The following is a 13,631-nucleotide window of genomic DNA, read 5'->3' as shown; positions in this document are numbered from 1 at the left end:
TAGCGCAGATGTAGTTAGTGATGTGTCGTGAACTAGAAAACAATGAATACACTAAGCGAGAGAAATGAGTCAGAAAGTAAGTATTACAACCTGGAACGCTTTATTCTTTTTGTCTCCTCAAAACTCAGTCATTTCGGCTTCAAGTAGTTGGTGTCCTTATTGGTTCCACTTATTTTTGTTTTTTTCATTAAAGACTGATGAGCCATGGCATCCTACTTATTTCACTTGTAAATATACAGGAAAAAAAATACTAGAAATGTGAAAGTTAGACCTTCATAAGTGAGTGTCACCATTAAAATACGGAGAAATAAAAGCAAAAGTCAATTTACAAAGTTAGTCGTCTGGGTGTCAATGTACTGGGGATTTAGGGTAAATGGTTTTAAGACTGGTGCTGGATGCGTGGAGTTGTGGGTAAAAGAGCATTCCTTGGTTTTAGACAATGGGGATTTGCAGCACGTGGACACTCATTCTGATATTTACTTGTCCGCTTAATTGTTTACTTTAAATCTAGTGGTTTCTAAAGTTAAATTATTCTGGTTTTGATTAATTTTCCAACTTGGCTCTCTGAAGGTATTTGGGTTGTGAAAAATACATCCCTGCTAAATGAGTATCATACATCATTGTCTGACAATTTGAACCTTGATTTTACAACAAATACACGGGTATTAGGACAGATGTATCAAAGCAAAAACTCTCTGTTCCACACGGCTAGAGGGGTCTACTACGAAGTAATTTCAATGGCTTAGCAAGCTACTTCCACATAAAGTATTCTGTGTCATGAAAGTGGTCGTCTTAACTGGCTAAATCACCATGGTAACTTGTAGTGTTCTCGTAACCTGGTCAGGAGCTGGTTATGTTCTGGTTTTTAGTTTGAAAATCATCTGGAAGCGCCAGGTTTTCACACATTGCTAAAGTGACTGAATAAAGGTTCTTTGCATTGTCACAGGAAGGTGAATGTATTAATTTGGTGATACTGAAAATGTATAATTTCTTTTATACTTTTATACTTTTTTTATACCTATTCAGTCAAATTGATTTCACTTTGATCTGGTGAGTAAACAGTATTGCATTTTACTGTTATATTTTTCAAATTTCCTTATAGATTTTAATCACCTTTTATAATCATCATCATATAATGGCTCTGAATGGAAAGGGTAGCACTCATATGGGTCATTTTATATGCAAGAAGAGTTGCATGTCATGTGAAACTCCCCTCTTTTATGTGAGCACACACAGAGTTTGAAGCAGAAAGCTTAATAGAGAACGCTGACAACTACCGTCATGGTACCGATCATCTCCAACTGGGTTTTTAGGGTCTGTTACGCCAGCTAAGGCAACAAAAGCCTGGCTTTCTTGAATTTCCTTCATAGTATACCCCTCTGGTTTTGACAACAAAGCACCAGCTAAGTTAATTGTGACCTGTAAGCGGTTAGCCTGGGTTGGCAGAGTGCTAGACAGCGCTGCTTGCTACATAGACATGGCTTGTTGGTTGTTTTGGTCTGTGGTAGGAGCTTCTTCTTGGTTCCCAGCACTGGGTGTCAGTCTGTGATAGAACTCCCGGACTGTACACAAGGTTTCATCCATGTCCTCTGGGTATCGTGTCTGCAGTTCTTCATTGGCAACATAGTAGGTGTCAGCAAACTCGGAGAAGTAGCGACCCACCTCTGGGTGGCCAATCTCCAGGGGGGCTGAGTGAGGCTCCAGGTTCTCTGGAGAACAAAGGAAAAACATACTTCAGGTGGGACTGAGTATATGTGACATGTCCATAAGTATTTGAACAAGGACTTATGTTTTTGTAATTTTACCTCTGTAAACCACAGCTGTCAGTATTCAATAAATACTAGTGACACATTTTTACTGGCAGCCATACATGTTTGACAACTGATGTGGTATGCTTTGGATCATGAGCTGTTCTTTTCCCCTCTCCATGCTTTTCCCTTCCCATCATTCTGGTATAAATTCATCTTGGTTTCATCTGTCCAAAGAACGTCATCAACATTGTATCCATTTTTTCCCAGAACTTTGCAGCCTGCTCTAGAGGTTCTCTGGCACGGTGTAATCTGTCCTTTTAGCCCAACGATAGCCTCTACATCCTTATCGGCCTCTTCAGAGTGCCAGTGAACAGCTAACAAATGCAAGTTTAACACTTAAAATTAGCCCCAAATCCTTTATCTGCTGAATTTCTTATGCAATATTGGGGGAACTGACCTTGTCTGGCCATGAAACTGAATGTTAGTAAATGGAGTAATTACTTTTGAGCCTCTGAAAATGGGCATCTATGTACAAAAAAATGGGTATTTAAAATAATGCAATACTTGTTAAACCTTATAAATTGAAGCTGAAAGGGTGACACGAATCACATCTGATTGATTGATTTTAAAATCCACTGTGGCGCTGCACAGAGGACAATTACAAAATAATATGTCAAAATTGTGTAATGAAAAATTAAGTTCATCAAGATAATTTCAAATTAAATTTATTTTCACATCATAGCTTAAAGTCCTGTTCATTTCTGGAAAGTGGAATAAGCACCAGAGCAGTACAGAGAGACTGGCTAATGCTGCATTCTTAAACAAGTCTAAAGTTGGAAATTCAGCGTTCCCAGTCTGATTGTTTTTGTGGAATGCCCCTTTAACCTGGAATTCCCACTCAAAGTCAGAGCAGACCCACATACCCCAAGTTAGTAAAACTACAAACTTTCAATCTGTACTGCCACTGTTGTGTGTTTTTTACTCTGTAAATAAGCCATACGTAGAGCACTGATCAGACTCTGTCCATTAATGTGTATTACAAGTGCCAACAAAACCAAACAAACAGCTATATGCCACCTTGAAGGTGAAGGAATTTACCAAGTATATACATTATTTACACATTTTTGTTTTCAATCACACAACCTGTATACAGGGGATGTTAATAGTTACCATCACCACACTATTGTATATGATTCATACCTTGTGCTGCATAGCGGCAAGTCCCATCCTGCACGAGTACATTGTAGAAAGGCTGATTAGCCCCATTGGACAGCTGATGGACCCTCATGGTGGAGATCCACTCTGGACTCATTGTACATTTAGGGTCCCATCCATAGATCACACAGTTATACCCAGAGCTGATAAAACAGGTGGAAAAGAGCCAAAATGCTCAGGTGATCAAATATACAGGGTATGATCAGAGAGAAAGATCAGAAAGGATTTTAGGTTTTGTCATGTATGATGCATGGCGAATGACATTACGGTGTGACCTACCGCTTGTGTTTCATAATAAGGCCGACTGAATACTGGACTTCCAGGTGTTCTGGAGCACTACGCCTCTTCACCTCGGGTGTCACAGGGTGTTTCTTGTGCTGGATGTGCTCCAGCGTATGTTGCACCAAGTAACCCACCGCTCCGTGCTGGGAGGGATCCAGTGCCTGAATATGCTGCAGGATGTCAAGCACCTGGGAAAAGGATAAAAGTCAATCCACAATGTGTTTATGTCAGATATATGACCTCTGAGAATAGCTGTCCTATGCAGCTGCACATTATGTTACATATTAAACTATTGTGCAAGAGCAGTACAATGTTAATTGTTTTTTTTATAATATTTAATTTAGGTAGAGAATGAGGAAAACAATTCCAGTATAGTAACACTACAAAAACTACTTTCAGTAGTCTAAAAATCAAGACTTATTTTTAACACATAGTTGGCTATTCTGACCTTTTCTGGCCAGATTCCCAGGTGGAAGTAGAGGCGTGCCTGCAGCAGCAAATACTGCACATTATCTGGGTTGATTGTGAGGTAGAGGTCCAGAGAGTCTCGGAGTAGCTGGTAGGATTTTTCATTGCCCTCACTGACAAGGGGGGAAAAAAAAGAAAAAAAAATAGAAATAAAATAGTAAAGAGAAGATGCTATTAATTTATTCATCTGACAGACATCAAATCCATTTTAATCATTTATTTTGCTTTGAGACCGTTTAATGCCATAATTATTTTGTCAGATCATAAAACAAAAAGATAAGCAGGAATTTAGAGCAACATTCTTGATTAGCCTCTTTGTTTTATCATCCACTGATCCGCCCTCCATTTATCTCTAAGCGATTGTAGCGATTGTAGAGTCAGGTGTTCAATTTCCCTTACCCTCTCTTGCCGATGTTAAGCAGGTTTCCCACCATCCTAAGCAGCACCTCTGTGGTGCTTATGGCACTGTAGTAATCTGCTGTAACCTGGTGGCCGATGAGGTACTCGCACTCCTTTGCTGTCAGCTGCTTGCCTTTTCCAAAGGCATCAATGTAGACAAAGTCATAGATATCCTCAGTCCTGCAGGAAAAAGAAATTCCATTAATGTCATAGAAATACACATTTCACATTAAACACACACTTTGCCACCAGCTTTAGCTTTGTATAATTTTATAAAACATAAATGATAATTAGCTTAGGAGTTTTAAGAATGTTAAAGGAAGTTAAAAAAATTGTTTGTCCTTATCTCTGAGTAAGGTGCAGAAATGTGTTTACACATGTTCCTATGTGTCTGTTAAAACACACTGGCATACATTTAACATACTCCAAACTCCCATTAGGAATGGTTGTTCTAACTACTGTAGCTGGATTTCATACCTCTGCTATGCAGCCATCGCCGTTTATCATTTGTGTCTATTACAGGTAACCTCAGCAAGGGAAATCAATGGCAAATGACTGTCTGTGGTAGCTTAAATCAAATGAAAGATAAAAAAATAAATGAACATCACAAACTGTAAACTCCCACTTCCTAAAGCTGATGCTGATGAATGCTGATGGGTGTTGATTTACTGATTTATGTGTGCATAAACCCTGAAAATGGATGCTTTGATCTTGATTATTTATTCCTCTCCTCCATGCTTTCCCTTCCATAAACTTCATGCATGACAGCTTAAATTTCAGTCAGTAACTGGATCTGAATTTTTTTTTTTTTAAATGAAAGCTGTACCCTGTCGGTTTCTGGCACCAGCGCAGCAGGAAGTGATTGGGAAAGTTGACGGGTTCCAGCTGAACACCGAGCCTCTGGGCCAATGTCATGTAGAGAACGGAGAGGCTTATGGGAATGCCTGTACGACGTAGTAGCACCTGCACAATTACCAAGAAGATAAGTGAAAATATTCCACAAAGAAGAATAATTTGAAAATTATTCAAAAGCTTGACACCTTGAAGATAAAGGATTTCTGGAAAGTCTACCTGGTGGATATAAGAGTTGAGGGGGTTGTAGTAGTCACACTCATTGCCTTTGTATTGAAGCTGCTCATACAGGACAGAGTTAAGGGCACAAATGACCTGTCTCTGGAGCTCAAAGTCCTCTACAACAGAACAGTTACCTGCAATACACACAAGAAATAAAACATCAACCAAACTTTGCATTAAAGTGAAGGTTATGGATTTTGTGCAGCTGTGCCACCTTTGCCAAACATATTTGCTCATATTGACTTTTTTTTAGAATGCACTAGAAATGGAAAGCCCAAGCCTTCAGGCTTTAGGCATCAACTGATGATAAATCTTTGGAGAAACATAATAAAGGGGAAAAAAGACAAGAAAAGAACGGAAAAGAAAAGAAAGCAAATGTTCTTTTCAAGTTCTGTGAGACTTAAAAGCTGACCTTGGGCAATACGCAGGCTGGGGTGAGATGGGTTCTTGATCCTCAGCATCTTCTTGACTTTCTCTGTGATTTCATCCAGCTGGGCTGATATGCTGTCAAGTGTAACATCAGCCAGTGGGTTACAATACTGATCAACTAGTACAGCACCTAAGGAGGAAAAAAAAGGAACCACAGGAATTACATAAGGAAAAGGCGGAAAGTTTAAATGCACTGTTATTTCAATATATTGTGCATAACAAATTTATTAGACCACCACCACAGTAGCCTAAACTCGTTTTTTCTAGGTTTCTGTAATGGGTAATTCACCAGTTTGCACAAGCTCGTCAATCGAAATTGTATCTTTTTATGCCAAAATAAAATGATTGAAGTGACTGTTATTTGTTTTGAAAAAAAGGTGGGAGAAAAATAGTAACTCACATCATTTTTTCTCAAGATGCCAAATGACAGGCATTTACTTGCATTCCTGAACAGAAAAATACATTTTAATGGTTGAATGTTGTCATGGATCAATGTCTGACTTCTCAGAACTCAGAAGTTTGCCGGCTGAAATTTGAGTAGAAATTTTTAGTTTTAAAAAAAGGTTTTTGACAGATTTCTAAAATATTTGTGTTTTTTTTGTAGTTGTTGTTGTTTTTATGACTAATAATTTGTTAAGCACAGTATAATGTTATAATTAGTAGCAAAATTAGTAGCTATAAATTATTAACACAGTAATAATAGAGATTTATAAGTCTACATAAATGTATAATAACTTTGTATTATCGGGACAGATGCCTCACCTTCTAGAGCTGACTGCTGCTCTGTGGGCTGCTCCAGGAAATTCTTCAGACTCTTCAGGATGTTTTGCTGTCTCAGGAAGTAAAGGATTTTCTTTGCATAGTACTTCAGGGTCAGGCTTTTCCTAATTTTGAGTCGAGAATGGAGAGATGGTAGATCAAAGGAGAGCGCATGCAACAAAACAAAAGCTATCATAATCACAGAGATCTTAGAGAGGATTAACATGATCAACACCCAATTTGGCTGAATGTCCACTACATCCCAAAGGTGCTCTATCAGACTGAAATCTGGTGACTGTGAAAGCCGTTTGAGTGCTGTGAACTCACAGTCATGTTCAAAGGGATAAAAGTGTGCAAGAAAATATCAGCCACACTAATACACTACAACCACCAGCCTTACCTGCTGATACAAGACAGGATGGATCCCAGTTTCGTGTTGAGATGTTGGGTGTTCAGCATTTTCTGAAACTGCTAACTAACACCAGCCTGTATGGCACTAACAACCATGCTGCATTCAAAATCCCTTAAATTACTGTTCTTCCCCATTGTGATGTTGATGAACTGCATTAGGTCATCATTACAAGCCTAAATACATTGATTTTCTGTAATTGGCTTGTTAGACACTTGTGTTAATGAGCAACTGAACATGTGTACCTAATACAGAGGTCAGTGGGTGTGCAGCTACAGAGCAAGAATTTCAAGTACTGAGATTATAGTATAAACACAATGCTGCTCTCACCTCTTGTCAGAGTTGAGTATGAAGAGCAGCTCATCTTCACAGAAGTGCTCAGGCATTCCAAGTGACTCAATTTCTGCAAAGCTGTCTCCCAGCACCTGACCAACGCAAGGCTGCGTTACAGACCTCAAGATTAGTTTGGAACACTGAAAGCTCAGGTTTTCTTGCATAAATATGTGCGCATGAAAAACCAAACAAAGACCATTATATCTGTGTTTTCCATGCTAAATACTAGACTTGTAACCTGTACAGTTTGCATGTGTTAAGAAATATAAAAAAAATTCAGACGCATCCCACGTAATCTCTCACAAACATGCATTTAAGTTGGTAAGATCAAATGTTGCATCTTAAGTGAAATATGTATAACTGCTACTGATCCATGTGTTGCCAGTCTATCACAAGGTATTGAAGTCACACATAACACTAAAACAGATAATGAAAAAAAACCCAACACTGATAAAAATGATTACTCACAACTTCTGTGAAGAATCTCTTTGAGATCGATTCCACAGTCCTTCGTATTTGTATCCCAACTCTATGGCGTGTTTTGTATTCTCTGAGCCAGTCACAAGACTCATTCTGACGATAAAACCTCTGCAGTCTTGGCCATCTGTTAATAAAGGCAGTGTAATTATTTTATTACAGGAAAACAGATTAAAAATTCTGAATTATTTAACTGCCTGGTGCCTCAAGCATTAGATGTTAGTCTCTAGAACTGTTTATCATTTTGCTGAAGAGGTGTCTTTTGCTCTGCTTAAAAAAAAGAGCAAAGCTGTCAGCCAAGGCACTCAGGAGGAGGGCTTACAGTAACTAGCTTTTGCCAAGAGCTTCACTCTTCTGCAGATCAGAGGCTAACATTCAAGGTCATACAAATTCATTGTGAATGAATTCATTTGGTGTAATGGAGAATAAATCGCTACTTGCAAAAGCTGTAAACAATTATAAGCCTCATTGTTGTTGCAGGAGGTAAGCCACCGGCATGGCGTGATGATGAATTTGGTGCATCAGCACAATGTCAACGGCTGACAGCTGCCTGTGAGTTCGCAGTAAACGAACCCACCTCAGAGCAGACATTTGGAGATTAATAGCTCTAAACTACGCATAAATAACAAAAGAGTCAGATTCATTTCTATAGACAGCACAAAAAGTCACCAGAAGCCAGCATAGAGTACCACAAAAAAACAGCACCTGAGTTTATACTGGTGTCCCCAGACCTTCCCCCTTCCATGACAAACGTCGTGTAGCCGCTTGCAGCAACAGGAGACGTTACAAATGTCGACATGTTTGAGGACAGGGAAGCACAGGATGTGTTCGAGCAACTCGGTCGGCAGGTCTGTCAGTTTTTTTGTTTGGGGGTCGGGAATAGTCCCATTTAGACTTGGCTGTCCCTCTCCATCCACAGGCGTCGCCATCTTTACTGTTTACCCCGATTACCTCATTGCCTTTTCGCCGCCCCTTTATGGCGCAGGGGGCCGGGCCGAGGGTGGAGCCACGTTCACTCAAGAGGAAATAAAAAGCGGTGCTGCCTTCATGACCATCGGAAATTCTGCATATATTTTATTTATTTATTTATGTTTTATTTTTATTTTTTGCAAAACAAACTACAGGCAAGTCAAAAACATAAAAGGAAACTTTTAAAAAAAAAAGTACAAGTCTTGTTTAATAGGCAAGTAGTGTCAGATGTAATTAACAGGTCTCACTTATATATTCTACAGCATTTTACCCTTTGAGAAATTATTTAAGATATTAATAATTATAATAATAACATCCATTGTCCCTCCTCTGCAAAAGTCCAAGCCACCGCCAACCAAGCATCTCTAAACTCTCGAAACTCACCCTTAGTGTATTGACTACACCATTTGGTGTAGTCATTTCTAAGGCAGCCCATGATCATTCCCATTGCAAATCTTCCCATTGTCAACTCTGCCTCCTCTAACTCTGCCTCCTGGCTATTTGTAGGTCCACTGTCTCCAAACCATCCATCATAACAGGTCTTACTATCATCTTGTAGTACCATCTTCTCACATCTCCACGCTCTCTTCCACTACTACTACAACTACTAATAATAATAATAATATTCTGTGAGTGTTATGGTAGATAGTTATTGCACGTGGTACTGGTGGGTTACTGGTGTTGATTTCCAGGAACGAGATCCTGTATTTAGAACAGATGTATTTGTTCTTCAAGAATCCACTGCTCAAATGCCCAAGATGAGCTGATATTGTTTTCCTTTAATTTAAATGTTAATTACTTAATTAATTAATTTTACTGCCCAGCACTTTAAAATCAAATATATTCAGATTATGATCCCATTTCACAGACTAAAGCAGTTGCTTCTCATAACTGAGACACAACACAATTAGGTCTGCCATTTTTGTCTGAAAAATACAACAACATTTTTATTGATCACCAGAATAGTTGTGGATTTAGTCACCACAAAGTGAACCCCTTGAGCTTGTCTTAGAGTAAGAAAGCGAAGTGCATGCAAGTATTCATTTATAATGGCCTAGCCATAAATAGCATTCTGCCCTGCCATAAAATAAAATGGCATTTTATGTCAATGCCATTATTATGTACTACTTTGTCATTACAACATTTTGGGCGGTACCCGAATGCATCATTGGATGAGATGGCTAACAAGTGGTTAGCAGCGGTTAGCTGGTGTTTCGCTTCCTTTTTAGCGTAGTTCATGTGTAACAAGTTAAGTGTTTTGACGTCTCCAGACGGAATGATTTGGGTGAGACGCATAAATGTGAACATTATCGTATTTCTTACGGATTTATTTAAAGTTGTCGCCACTTAAGGGTTCATATTATATGTAATCTTAGTTAGCTAACTAATAGCAAGCCTAACAAGCCTACGCTGTATTTATCTGCTTGGGATGAATATATTGATAATTTTCTTTTTGGCAGTTAAAGGGAAAAATAACATAAATACGTAATTGCGGGACAACAATAGAGCAATAACATGCCAGTCAGAGTCTTAAAAACTCATGTAACTCTCGTTTGAGCATCCAGCGATAGATGAACGATAAATACTAAGTCTGGAAAGTCACATGCACAGCTGTGTTCATCTTTCAACTATGCCGGATGACTCGTCTTCTGTTTCCATCAGAGAGTTAAAAAAGTTAATCAAAATGGCTTGACCGTGCACTCAGTTTGTAGGTAAGTGTAGAAGCGACTTTGAACAATTGAATTGTTAGTTTTTTTGAACTGTTCGCCATGGCAAGTGCCTTTGCAGCAAAAATGGGATTTAACTCGCTGATGAGAAAACAAGCGAAGACCTTCAACGTCAGGATCTCCACAATGGAGTCGGACCTGGAGTTCAGCTGCGAGGTGAGACTAATCTTAAATCCATTCAGCTTGAGCCGAGACTTTTCGACATTTGTAGTGACCGTGGCCACAACGCCAGGTACTGCTAATAACGACTAGTTACTAATTGCTATGCATTGTAATGTATTTACAACTGCTTGATAAGAATCTAATGGATAGAGTAACTGAATGGGTACAGGTGTCCATTCCTTTTTAAGATAAACAATTAGCACTTTTCGACACTAGATGGCAGCAGTCAACTGTGACCCATGAACTGAACAGCTGTAGCTGATATTATGGTGATATCAACTACAGTTTATGTATAATATTATATATAAACATATAACATATAATAGATGATTATCTGTTATATATTTATCTGTGTCTTCTGCACCAATGTGATCAGGGAAATAGTTGGTGGCAAAAGTCAGTGCATTATAAGGTTTGCTGAAGTTTATCTGCTAACAGAGATTTATGCTGCTTTTTAAAATGTAATTTTGGCCTTTGTGTGGTGTTTTGGGTTTATCAAATGACTTGGGGATATGTGAGAATTGAAAGGCTTCAAAATGACTTGCAGACACCATGCCTTTTTTAATTTTTACAAGGGAGGAACCCCACTAAACTTTAGAGATAGTAATTACACATAACAGCGTCATCCGAGTTACAGGTTTCTATTTTCTGTGCTAGGATGACGATTGTATCAATTATGGGTTGAAGAAGAACCACATAATAAGTATTGGTCATATAGACAGTGTTCTTTCAGCCTTGCATAGAAGTATTGCATGGTCAAGGTTGCCATTCCTTGTGCATGGAGAGTTTTTTATCCTATTCTTTTGCGGTTCTTAGGGCATTTTTTCATGCCAGCCTTGGAAGCACTTGACAGTAGCTTGCAACCCAAGTTAACTCAGAGGCTAGAGATGAAAGCCAATCTAAATTGGATATGTGTCCCTGATATGCCTACCTCTTAGCTCTCAGCAGGATGAGGAGAACATGTATGATTCTCTGCTTGGAACCCAGTGTTGTAATAGAAATGCCAGTATGACTAGATAACAAAGATGCAGGATATTATGAATGCAAAATTCCCTCCTATTTTTTTCTGTGTTACAGGTCAAGTGGAAAGGAAAAGATCTTTTTGACTTGGTGTGCCGAACTCTTGGACTGAGAGAGACATGGTTCTTTGGTCTCCGGTATAACATCAAGGACACAGTTGCATGGCTTAAAATGGACAAAAAGGTGACTGCTGCACTTAAATTGTTTAAAAAAAACTATGTGCTATGTAAATGCTGTTAATATAGATATAGGAGTCATGACAATAAAAAAAAAAAAAAAGTTGTTTATTTGTTGTTGCAGGTTCTAGATCAGGAGGTGCCAAAAGAAGAACCCATCACCTTTCACTTCCTGGCCAAGTTTTACCCTGAAAATGCAGAGGAGGAGCTAGTGCAAGATATCACACAACATCTCTTCTTTCTACAAGTAACTATACGCTGTTTATGTGCATCATTTTGTACATTTAGACATTTGTTCTCTCATTGTCAATGTAAGTCAGGACATATGTAGTGCACACTGAAATATTTGATTTTACCAGATTTTTCTTTGGCCTCTGGGTTTGCTATGGAGCTTTTGCTTGTCTCTGACATTATGTTATCTCAGCAGCTCTATAAGTCAAAATTACTGCAGGATATTAGCTACACAACATGCTTGTCTTGGAAGAACCGTGGATTTTGGATTATTACTTGGGTAATAGGGAAGAGCGTTTTTTCTCTCTCTACATTTTCCAGTGCAGGTGTGGGCATGTTTGAGCCTTTAAAACAACACAACATCAGAGGAGGAACTTTCTGAAAAAAAACAAACAAACAACCCCCCCCAACAAACCTGCACCTAAAGCTTTGAAAATACTTTGCAACACGGAGATTATCCATTGCACATTTGCACAACATGCATTTGGCTAATGTGCTTTTTCTGTGACTTTCTTACTCTTCTAATCCAGTGGCAACAGGGCCTCTGAATCTATATTTTTCCCCCTAGGTTCTTGAGCAGAAGGCTCTGTAATATACTTTTTCTGTTCTCTAGGTCTGATTGTGTGCGGCCACTTGGAATCAATGCACAACATATTACCACTATCCTTTCTATCCTTTTAATACTCTTCTAGGATTTCCCGCAGAGCCTGACACACCATTCCCCTCGCACAAGATAGGATTTGTAACTGTGCGCTTGTCGTCCAGTGCCACCGGCCACGTTTATCAATTAATAGTTAGATTTTAAAGGCTCAGTTATTGCCCCAATTAATAACATATCCTCTATGGAATGTTTATCTCCCCTAACACTCCCATCATATCTAGCCAAATGTGCTAGTTTAACGTGACTTTCAACTGCAGTGCATTCCAGTGTTTGGGTAGAGCACTTATCTACTTAAGGCATATAAAGTGTCTCTCTGTGTCCATAATCCGTATAAAGGTAGTTGGAGTAATTTATTTATTCCAAAGGGAAGACCTTGCTTAAAAAAAGACAAGAGCAAAGAAATAACAGCAGTGCACAAGAAGTGCAGAGGTACAAGGGGAAATAAATACAAATGTGTAGTGAATTGCGTTGCTTGTCTTCCTATTACTTTGCTCTCATTAATTCCTATAATGTCAAGAGGTGCTCTCTGTTTAGTGTCACAGGCATGTCAGGTGGATTAGTCCTTATCAGAAATGGTCACCCACCCGTATAGAAACACACACACAACACACATAGACACTTATCACATACTTTAGACCACTCGCACAAACAGACACATGCACATCTTTGTCACCTCAGCCTGTAATCTTAGCAACAACTTTGTCTCATTTGTAAACCAGATTCCAGCGTCAACCTCTGAGTGCATGCCATGATTAGGGGCTGTCACCTCTGGCTCCACACCTTTGTTAGTTCAAAAACAAGAGAAGACAGCATGACTGGCTTTGCAAATTAATGAGGTTAAAAGCATAAAATTGTCTTATATAAGTACAGCTGAAGTATGTTTGCACCATCTAACCTTACCATTAGATTTTGTGCTCAGTATGCAGTTATGCAAGCATGAAACTCAGTTAGTTTGATAGGTGATGCTATTCAGGTAGTGACACCTAATGAGAAGCAGAACTCTTATCAGGAGGGACCTTGTTATAGGGGATTCATGCCCATTAAAAAAAGTCATATTAATATTGTGATCCTTGACAGTTAAGTCAACAC

General features: G+C 38.9%; 2 protein-coding genes across 5 annotated transcripts in view; one reads left to right on the top strand and one right to left on the bottom strand.

The window, feature by feature from the left end:
- Nucleotides 1-58: 58 nt before the first annotated feature.
- On the bottom strand, nucleotides 59-8,556 carry fbxo21 (F-box protein 21). 2 transcript variants are annotated; one of them, XM_080893623.1, is made up of 12 exons: nucleotides 8,302-8,556; nucleotides 7,588-7,723; nucleotides 7,117-7,226; nucleotides 6,381-6,502; nucleotides 5,602-5,748; nucleotides 5,187-5,323; nucleotides 4,942-5,078; nucleotides 4,116-4,295; nucleotides 3,697-3,829; nucleotides 3,246-3,436; nucleotides 2,952-3,109; nucleotides 59-1,709 (listed from the first exon to the last, which is right to left on the bottom strand). In XM_080893623.1, exons 1-12 carry the CDS (start codon nucleotides 8,523-8,525, stop codon nucleotides 1,468-1,470), a joined length of 1,917 nt encoding a protein of 638 aa, XP_080749749.1. In that variant the 5' UTR covers nucleotides 8,526-8,556; the 3' UTR covers nucleotides 59-1,467. The 2 variants fall into 2 exon arrangements, with proteins under 2 accessions (XP_080749749.1, XP_080749750.1); XM_080893624.1 differs by having other exon boundaries at nucleotides 7,117-7,211.
- A 1,185-nt stretch (nucleotides 8,557-9,741) lies between these two features.
- nf2a (NF2, moesin-ezrin-radixin like (MERLIN) tumor suppressor a) overlaps nucleotides 9,742-13,631 on the top strand; it is a 32,416-nt gene continuing 28,526 nt past the window's right edge. Inside the window, exons 1-4 of one of the 3 annotated variants that reach the window (XM_080893519.1) lie at nucleotides 9,759-9,850; nucleotides 10,343-10,448; nucleotides 11,532-11,657; nucleotides 11,775-11,897. In XM_080893519.1, coding sequence (XP_080749645.1) covers nucleotides 10,359-10,448; nucleotides 11,532-11,657; nucleotides 11,775-11,897 — 339 coding nt within the window. In that variant the 5' untranslated portion in view covers nucleotides 9,759-9,850; nucleotides 10,343-10,358. Of the gene's footprint in view, nucleotides 10,449-11,531; nucleotides 11,658-11,774; nucleotides 11,898-13,631 lie in introns of all 3 variants that reach the window. The other 2 variants (XM_080893520.1, XM_080893518.1) reach the window with 2 other exon arrangements.

This window comes from Rhamphochromis sp. 'chilingali' (assembly GCF_963969265.1).
Source record: "Rhamphochromis sp. 'chilingali' genome assembly, chromosome: 10".
NCBI lineage: Eukaryota > Metazoa > Chordata > Actinopteri > Cichliformes > Cichlidae > Rhamphochromis > Rhamphochromis sp. 'chilingali'.
The sequence above is the reverse complement of the archived record's forward strand: the minus strand, read 5'-3'. Positions and strand labels throughout refer to the sequence as shown.